The sequence below is a fragment of the Helobdella robusta genome, assembly GCF_000326865.2.
Source record: "Helobdella robusta unplaced genomic scaffold HELROscaffold_7, whole genome shotgun sequence".
Lineage (NCBI taxonomy): Eukaryota > Metazoa > Annelida > Clitellata > Rhynchobdellida > Glossiphoniidae > Helobdella > Helobdella robusta.
Window position 1 is genome coordinate 4,615,977 of NW_008705398.1, and position 9,958 is coordinate 4,625,934.

Here is a 9,958-nt window from a genome sequence, read left to right on the forward strand (position 1 = left end):
CTGTCAGAAATAACACAACGAAACAGAAATAGTTAAAATACTGTTCCGATTTAATGCAAAAACACACAAATGACTGGAAACATTGGTCGATCAGATCCTGTCCTGTTTTTTGCTAAGCAATCACCTACGAACAACTTCACTGTGTCGTTAACTTTCTTTATTTGATTGTTCGCCATTTTTCTCTAGCTCCAAGTTAGCAAGTTTGGTGAGAAGGTCGTTGATGCCATCAATTTCTTCCTTTGTTTCACTCGAATCCAACTTCAACGTGAGATTATTTAGCTGGTCGATGAGCTGTGAGCTGTGTTCTTTGGTGTACTTTTCCATCAAATTCATCACCTGGTTCATCGTCATTCATTCATTCACATTATCTTGTCATATTCATCATAAATGGGCAGGCAGCGTGATGACGTAATGATAAAACGCTCACCAGATTGTATTTCATATTTGTATTATAATCATGCGATTAGCTGGAATGGTAAAAGGACTGTCTCGCGTCGAGGTCGTTGCGCGATGACCCGATCAGACCATTGTATACCCACCCCTTTTGCGTAAGATGCAGTGCTTGCACGTACTACACAATTAATAAACAGCAGCTTTCAGTTCGTCGTAATAAAAAAACGTTTAAAATGTTGCTTTTTATTTTATGTGTTTTAAAGATCTACTATAACTGAGATTTTTGTACAGTTTTAAACCTATTTAGTTTTAAACCTATTTTGACTGGTGTTTAAAACGAAAATAAGTCAGAAAAAACTTCAGCACTTTTTTGTAATAAATGGCTAGGTTAGAGGTGATGGGGTAGACTTGTACCATAAATTTCAGCAACATCTCAGTTGCTGGAGTACATAGATGACTAAAGTGAAACAGTTGATTGCGGGAATGAAGTGAGCGTTATATATACTGATTTAAAAATTTTTTAACAAGGCTATTAAATAAACAGATAGGATTAGGCTTAAACTGATACGGTAGACTTGAAAAAGATTACCTAAAGGATAGGATCTTATGTTAGAGTCAATGGTGTTTTTTTAGACTATTAAACTAATTTCAGATTATTAGTCATTATTGTGTGATCATCAAGTTGGATGACTCACCAGCAAGTAATTTATATGATAATAACTGCACAGACAGAAAAAGAAGGGACAACAAGCAGCTGATGACAAAGAGATAAACAGCATCACTAACAATTAACAGTTTGTCTTTCAAATGTTGTGCTGTGTACATGTGGCATTTTCTGAGCATCCTCAACATGGCAACAGAAAGCTCCATGGGACTCATGCCCTTGTGGTCCACCACTTTTGTATCAGCACCTAAATATTTTGTTTTGTTATTTCAGAATTTCAACTCAAACTTTGTTGGTCAGATTGGTATATATTTATGTCTGCCATGTTCAAAATTGAACAATCTTATTCAGAAGTTGGTGAGATTTTAAAAATCGTTTACTACTAATAGCTCGTTAATCCAAGTATTCTATTGCAGGTCTTTGGAGCGGAGCTGGCTCAATCGGAGCAACGATATTTTAGTCGGAGCGTGAGCGGAGTCCAAAAATTTTGAGTGTTCTGTGCTCCAATTACCAAAAAATTAGATTGAAAAATAATAAAAATATTAATTTATGAAATTTAATATTTTTTAATTCAATTCAAATAGATTGTTATGATATCTAGAATCTATCATGGCAACTGTTTCCTTTCATCAATTTAACTGTACAAAACAATAAAAAACTTTTTTTTTGTTAACTGGCTTCAAAACACACTCCCGCCTAGGAGCACGGAGCGGAGCGAAATATTTTATGCTGGAGCGGTGCAACTCGAAAAAGTGCTTGCTCCAAAGCCCTGATTCCATGTGGTAAGTTGAGATAATTGCGCAAGGAACTAAATGATACATTAATTTGGGCTTGTGATATAGCAATTCCACACATATAGGATGCAAAAATAAATATAATGGTTAATACATGCATTCAATTGGACTGAACTGTTTGTTGTCGTCAGAAATGATTTTAATGCAAAAAAAAACTTCAACATAAATGTTCAAAAAAAAACGAAATGATCTCAGAATTATAAACAACACTGTTTAACGAAGCTCACCGTTCTGGAGCAGCATTGTGATGATGGCCAAGTTGCGACTGCATGTGGCTGTTTCGTCGAATTTGTTGAAATGTGGACATTGTAATTAAACAACGATTCATACAAAGGAACAGTCGAATGTTTAAATGAATGAATAAACAATTGAACGATTTTATGAAAGTTTCAAAAATCGATGTTCCGAATGAAAACATGAACAACAACTAATTAAAAAAATGTGTTGAAGAAAATAAATGGAGAACCAAGATGGAGAGGTGTGTTCCCGATGACATCTCTCATGTTCACACTGGCTCCGTACTTCAATAACATTCTAACTAATTAATCAATCATGTTGGAATAATTAAATGAAATGTATTCATAACATTTGTCGGACCACTGTAGAAAATTCTCTTCGTTTAAGATTCATAGAAATTCATTAGTGCAAAATATTCAAAAGATTTCAAGGTTTATGTAGAGATTGGTTGTTAAAAATAGATTTGAAAGAATGAGAAGTTTTTGGAATTCGATCTTTAAAATGAAATCGCCAATAAAAATTTGAAGTTAATTTGTTTCTATTAAAGCTACCAGCATCATCATATTTTCACCAGCAACATCATCACGACATCTTGTCATCACGACATCCTGTTTTCATTATCACGTTATCCAAATATTTCATCACCATGAAATGTAATCACCAAAATTAACCTATGGCTTCATTCCCTGATGCACTAGCAATGTGTAGTGGGGTCCTTTTTTGTTCATCTATGCAGTTTGGACTCAGGCCATCGTTAAGTATTCTTTCCACTTTAAATTCCATGTATTCAAACAGTCAGAGAAGAATTAAAAACTGAATCAGTCATTTAAGTTAAGTCAAGGTTTTAGTAAAGTGGAGTTGTTTAAAATAAAAAGTCGTATATGTATCTATTTGATCTATGTAACTAACTACAATTTGCTATATAAAAGCAGTCATTAATCTGCTTTGAAGAATGTAAATGTAATTGATAACACCAAAATTGATGACAATGAGGAAACAATTACCATGTTCAGCATTATGAGACGTCACAGCCTTGAACAAACCCTCTTTTTGTTTGCGTTGAACTTTTGAAATTCAATATTAACTTCTTCATTATATTTTTAATAATCATTCAGCAACGAAGGTTAAGAAGGAACCTATAAGCATGCCAACGAGTCTAGAGGTCCCAAGAAATGATACTCTTTTCAGCTGCCTCCTTGAACTGGAAATCTTCAAAATTTGTTTCATCACATCAGTCAATCAGTTAGAATTGTTTATAAGCAAAGAGCAAAAAATGAAAACTGCTGGCGTTTTTCAAAAGATTTAACAATAAAAAATAATACGTCAAAAAATTTTCCTTAGACAACTGGAGTTGTTGTTGCTCTGCTTCAAACATTTGCCTAAAGACTCAGGCGTGGTTGGAGTCAGTTCGCCACTTTTTTCAGTTGAGAGTTCATGCGTAAATTTTAGTTTTGAAATATTGAAGAAGTTTAATAATTGTTGAACTAATTCAAAATTCTTATATGTAATAAAAATGTCATCTACGTGTCGAGTATAAATATCAGGTTTCAAATTTGGATTATTTTAAAATGCTAAATATTCTAGATGACCCATATAAAAATTGGTGAACAATACTCCTAGAGGCGAAACCATTGCTATGCCGTCAATTTGTTTGTAGAGTTTACCATTGGGTACATAAATTACAATTTATTATTAGAAAGATAGAGAAATTAAAATTAATAAATAATACTATAGCGATAGAATTGAATGAAAATTGTATAGTATATATATATATGTATTCATTCTTATAATTTATATATATATATATATATATATATATATATAAAACATAAATCATATGTCAACCGCACATAAAATAGACAAAGTCGTTCTCGAACAAATCATAAAAGAAATGTCACACCAATCAATGATACTAATAAAACAAAATTCAGAAGAATATTCTACAATAATTGTAAGACCTCACAATTGGTCATAAAGAACTTCACTCCTAAAGACGACTCTACTTTGAAGCGTAATCATGTAATAATAATAATGTCATTTTATATAGCGCCATGGCAAGCGACTGAGGCGCATTATCATTACAACAAACACACGGTGCATAAATGCACGTGAATCAACGCATCACACAGTTTTTGCATGTGATAGGCGGGGATATTTTTTTGCATTCGAACCCGGACACTGCATCAACAATGCCAGGCACCTTAGCCATTACACTATCGCGCCGCCCGTTAAATATATATGAATTTAAATGCTCTATTGACGAGTGTGCGCGCGCGTCAACAACATTCGTATATTGGTGTATTTGTGAACGAAATTAAGACTAGGAATGATGATGTGAATGTAAAACTCTTCTCTGACCCCTTGATTTGATTGAACAAACATTTTGTTTCCACCAATTAACGCAACAAACACGTGACATTTAAACGAAAACACTGATACGCCCACATTCTGTATAATTGCTTGAATATTTTATTTGCTTTCTTTTGCTTGCTTTTTTATTTTGTACATCTAATTTCCGATTCTGATATTTTTGAAATTTAATTAAGTTTTAATAAAATAACTTTTTGAAAAACAATTTTTGGTAAAAATCGTAAATATTTCAGTTTTAAAATTTCAGAGTTTAAACAATAACAATTTTAGCAGTTTTTGATGTATTCATGTTGCCTAGTAAAACGCTCAATTTATACGTCAATATTCGGTTCCGGCCGGATATCAGTTTTTACTATCCGGCTATATCTATATCCGGCTCCGGCCGGATATAAAAAATACTATCCGGTGCAACCCTAGTTGTCACCCGTATGTCAGCATTTCGTGTGCGTTGCAATCTATTGAAGCAGGAGTCGAACGTCAGTGGAGACCAAACGGGTCTGGCATATTCTATCATCGAACGGCCGACAACTGGTGTTGATTTGGATTCCGCATAAATAACAAAAACACAAAATGTTTTTTTAATAAAAATACTTATCACCATCATCAGGAGGTTGATGATGATGATAACGACAATAATAATTGAAATAAAAATAATAGCAATTACATTTAATCATAATTTTTTCACATAATATAAAAAAAAGTAGGAAATTGTTCATGTCTTGTTTAACAAACATAGAAATCTCCAGCAAGTGTCATCAAACATCAGCAATAATTGTTGACAACAATATTGGAATGAGCAATTTAAAAAATCAAAAATCATTGATATGTGTAATTGATTAAAGATCTCCGCATGTTGATCTACTAGCATTTAAATGCAGATGGTTTCCAAAAGCTGGTTGAGAAGAGATGACGGAGATATGAATTATGAATTACAAATCAACAAAAACAAAACATTATTCCAAGTCAAATCTGAAAAATTAGAACAAGGTGATTGACCAGTTCATTTACATGGACATTCTCAGAGCTAGAAACAAAATTACTCGAAACATATTGAGAAAACTATCAACCAATCAATTAAACGAGGAACATGTGCTTTGCCAAAAGATATTTGAAAGAGATAATCAGGGATGTTAACAACACATTAAAATTATTTTGTAAATACAGATATCGTTTTTAAAATATATTGCTGATACTAAAACCAATACTTATTGTTGAAAGTATTGCTTGCAAACCATTATAATACATTTGTAGTTTTTAAAAGGTGCTAAATAAAATCAAAACCAATATTCTATCCATTCGGTAGTTAATCTATTTTTCCTATGACAGAAATGATTGTTTGAGTCATCAAATTTGATGCAAGATAAGTGATTAATTGATATTTTAAAATTCGAAAAACTGTAGGTTAAAATTTAAACAGTTTTTCAGTTTTCTTCCCAAAAGAACAACAGTTCAGGTGTTATATTGAGCATTGACAAAAACAATTTTTCAAAAATAAAACTGCAAAAAACAGTAAAACTTTCTATCACGAATTTACTAATTGAAAAACGCATTTAATCTTGAAAATCTAAACATCTAATAACAAAATATTTAATTTTAATTTTTATATTCATCTTTTTATTGTTCCTTATTATGCAGTTCTGACATATCATTCTTATATTTATACTTTTGTGCCACAAAGGCTGTGACATCCATACCGCATGATACACATTATCTAATTGATGTTTGGAAGTATGAGTCAGAAATTTTACCCAAAGTTCGAGTCAGAAATTGTTAAATCAAAGAGTCTGAGTTAGAAAATTTTCATCCAACTTTGACACCATATTTTTTAAGCAGGCCATGATTAGAGGTACCAAACTTGAAAACAATTAATTTTTATTCACTTTAATGGCTTTTTAAAATATAGAGGAAGGAACAAAATGAATGTCAATATAAAGGATGCTTGATTATTGGACAGCAAGAAATTGAATAGCTTTAAAATGAATATAATTTAAAAAAACATTAGATAAATAGAGGAACAATAAGTGACAACAATTAATCACTAATCAATCATCACTAACCATAATTTTATTGACATGGTCGGTTTGTTGATATGATGATGCAAATATATTCTCAGGAGGCAAATTGTTTAGAAATGTTGTGGCACTAGCAAAACTGTTTGAAGTGTCTATGTTTCCATCAGCAGGATTACCACTGGGTGTTCGATTGCCATCACCACCATTACTTTTACCATCATTGTTCAAAAACATTGAACTCCTAAAGAAATAAAAGTAATTAATTACGATTTACATCAAGTCTATCCATCAGAACGAGTGCCCGCTTTGTTACACAGGCACAAACATGAAGAAACTTTTTTACAGATTTTTAACACTCAATTTATTAATTTATAATTAACATCTAAAACAAAAATTGTTCAGAAGTCTGATTTAGAAAAATTTAAAAATTTTTTATATTTATTTTTAAGAACTAAAAGTTCTTTTGAAAATAATTACAGCTCTTTGATTTACTCACACTCTCACCTCAGCTCATTAACATTTTGATTGTGTCCTTGTGATGCTACATGTTATGATTATGTATGAAATTTAAAATTTATTACAGGCAATCATGTTGTCTGGAAGTTTTTGTGATTTATTGGATTTTGTTGGTTTAATAGCATGGATTTTGTTGTTTTTAATAGCAATATGTGATTTATTGGATTTTGTTTTTAATAGCACTTTTATATTTATACTTCAGAGATACATAATATATTAATAATTGGCCTAATTAATTAATTAACTAATTAATTACTAATCTAATTTATCTATGGAATAAACAAAATTGCAATTGAGTAGATAGACTATCTAACTAACAGAATAGAATAGATCTCTATCTAAAAGAAATAAAAGCACTTTATAAAATTATTATAAGTTATAATAATTATAACTATTAATTATTTGGCAAAACTCAAAAGTATGCTTTTCTGACTATGCATGCAATTAATTTTATGAGATAAACTTGAAAAAAATAAACTTAAATTAATAATGAAAATATGCACTTTAAAAGTTATACAGATTAATAAAACGTAAAATGGGTCAGGGTTTTGGTTAGGATTTATCAAATTAAATTAAATAAAAAGTAATGATGGTTATGCATGGTAGGCAGGAAAGTATACTCTATCTAATTCTAATACTTCAATGCATTATGTGCAATAGGCACGAAAGTCTACCGTTATGTATATTTAACGTTGGCGGGCAAAAATATACTTTGACCACTATTTTAAGATTGGTAGGCATACGTTTGCCAATTATTCCTTATTAATTTTAATTTAAAATTAACCCTTAATTAACATAAATAAAAGTTAAAATTTAATTAAACTTCCCATTCACACATAATAAAACAATTGAAATCGATGAGTAAATTAAAAACACACAAATGATTAACAACTCAAAATTAGTACATTTTTTATAATGCAGATTTAGGGACAGATTTTTGTAAAATAATAAGTCGGAAAAAAAACTAAAAAATAATAAAACTAAAAAATAATAAATAAGATGGAAAAAAAACTAAAAGTTAATTCGCAATATCAATCGGGCCGGCCTAATTTATTAGTTCAATCAATCAATGATCCTCCTTTGTCCATCGGGGGACAGCCGAGGCCGATGGTGTACATCTAAGCATGCTTTTTACTTTTATTTTTTCTTTTTTTCTTTCCAAAAACCTTAGCCAGTTTTATTGAATTCAGAATACCAACACCAGTCCATACAGTAATGTCATCTATCCATTTCTTTGCAGGTCTACCAATTTTTTTCTTCCAATCTCTTTTCCTCATTTTTACCATCTTAATCAATCTGTTTTCTCTCATTCTACAAATGTGTCAAAAAAATCCCAATTTTCTTTCTTTGACTTTATCATATACACTTTTCTGTCTTCCAAGTTGATTTCTGATGGTTTCATTTTTTACTTTCTGCCTCCAACTGATTCCCAACAAATTTCGGTAATACTTCATCTGAAATGCTTCCAATCTGTCTTTGTCTCTTTTCTTTATTGTCCATGTCTCACATGCATAGAGCAAGCTCGGAAAAACGCAAGATTCTATCATTCTCAACTTTGTTTTTATAGATATATTTCCATTTTTCCATATTTCCTTCAATGAGGCGAACATTCCATGGGCTATTGCTATCCTTCTGTCAATTTCTTTGGTGCAGTTGTTGTCACAGGTTATAAGACTGCCAAGATACACAAACCGGTCTACTTGTTCGAGTTTTTCTTATTCTATCTGAAATTCCACATTGTTTCTGCCATTTCTCGTAATCATCACCTTCGTTTTGTTTTTGTTGATATGCAACCCATGATCTTTTTCACCAACATGTGTTAGTTCAATTAGTTTCTGTAGACCTTCTTCACTAGAAGCTAGAAGGTCTATATCGTCTGCAAACCTGAGATTTTTGACAATTTATTATATATCATATATTGTCTAAATGGCTTGCAAGCAATATAGAATTTTGGTAGGAACAATACTATTAAAAAAATTAATTATTTTACAATTTGTTAATTTAAAAATAAATTGTGTTTTCTGTCTTCGCACGAAAGTGCCTACTTAGTAATAGGCATGGATATAATAGGCATGGATATTACATATCCATAGTAATAGGTTAACTTACTGCGGTAATTGGACCATGGTCACGTTTTGTATGGCTTACTGTCTCGTCAAGCATTTAATAAATTTTTTATTGTTTTTCTTACAAATAACGTTATTAATAAATCAAAATTGTCGTTTGACAATTATTTTTATTGAGGTCAATGAAACTTTTAGTTTCTTGTCTTTATCATAAGAAGGTTTATTGAAAGATTATGGCTCATACGAATTAATTACAATCATATATGTGGAATACATATGGTTACGACTAATATATTAATAGTGTTGTCTTTCTGGATGGGTAACCAAACCATAGTTTCGGTGACTCCCGTGTTATTAGTAGTTATGTATATCTATGGGTAGCTCACTGAATATCACAGAAACGTTTTGTCTACAAATAATAGTATAAACAAGTTCAGATTTAACATTTTTTTATCAATCTAACCAGTGGTTAAAGATGAAAAATAGATTTTTGATTGATTTATTGGGCAAGACGATTTTTTGTTTGTTTGATTTGATACATTATCTTAATGTATTATTGTTAATTCTGTTAATCACTTCATTAGTTTGGCATAATCGCCAACAGTACCGATTTGGGCGAACAGTATCCAATTTTGCCCCTATGTCCCGCACTCGAGAATGTAAAATAAACAGGCACACACAAACGCCCATTTCTTTGATGTTTCTAACACAAATACTTCAATAAAACTATTTTTTCTAATACTTTGAGATGCCAGTGATAATGATGATTCGATCAAAACACATCAAAGAAAATTTCTCATGTCAACTATTTCTATATCTTTCTCGTGCCGTATCCTTTCAGGATATTGGCGACCATCGACTTCCACAAAACCCGATCTTTAACACTTTGTAGTAGCTGAAATATGT

At 31.2% G+C, this 9,958-nt stretch overlaps 1 protein-coding gene across 1 annotated transcript; it reads left to right on the forward strand.

Moving 5' to 3' along the window:
• Nucleotides 1-3,232: 3,232 nt before the first annotated feature.
• Nucleotides 3,233-9,720, forward strand: HELRODRAFT_165120 (hypothetical protein; the record flags this gene model as incomplete). The annotated part of the gene is made up of 5 exons (XM_009031001.1): nt 3,233-3,330; nt 3,430-3,490; nt 5,066-5,068; nt 6,137-6,211; nt 9,637-9,720. The coding sequence occupies 5 exons, from the start codon at nt 3,233-3,235 to the stop codon at nt 9,718-9,720; spliced, it is 321 nt and encodes a 106-aa protein (XP_009029249.1).
• Nucleotides 9,721-9,958: the final 238 nt, after the last annotated feature.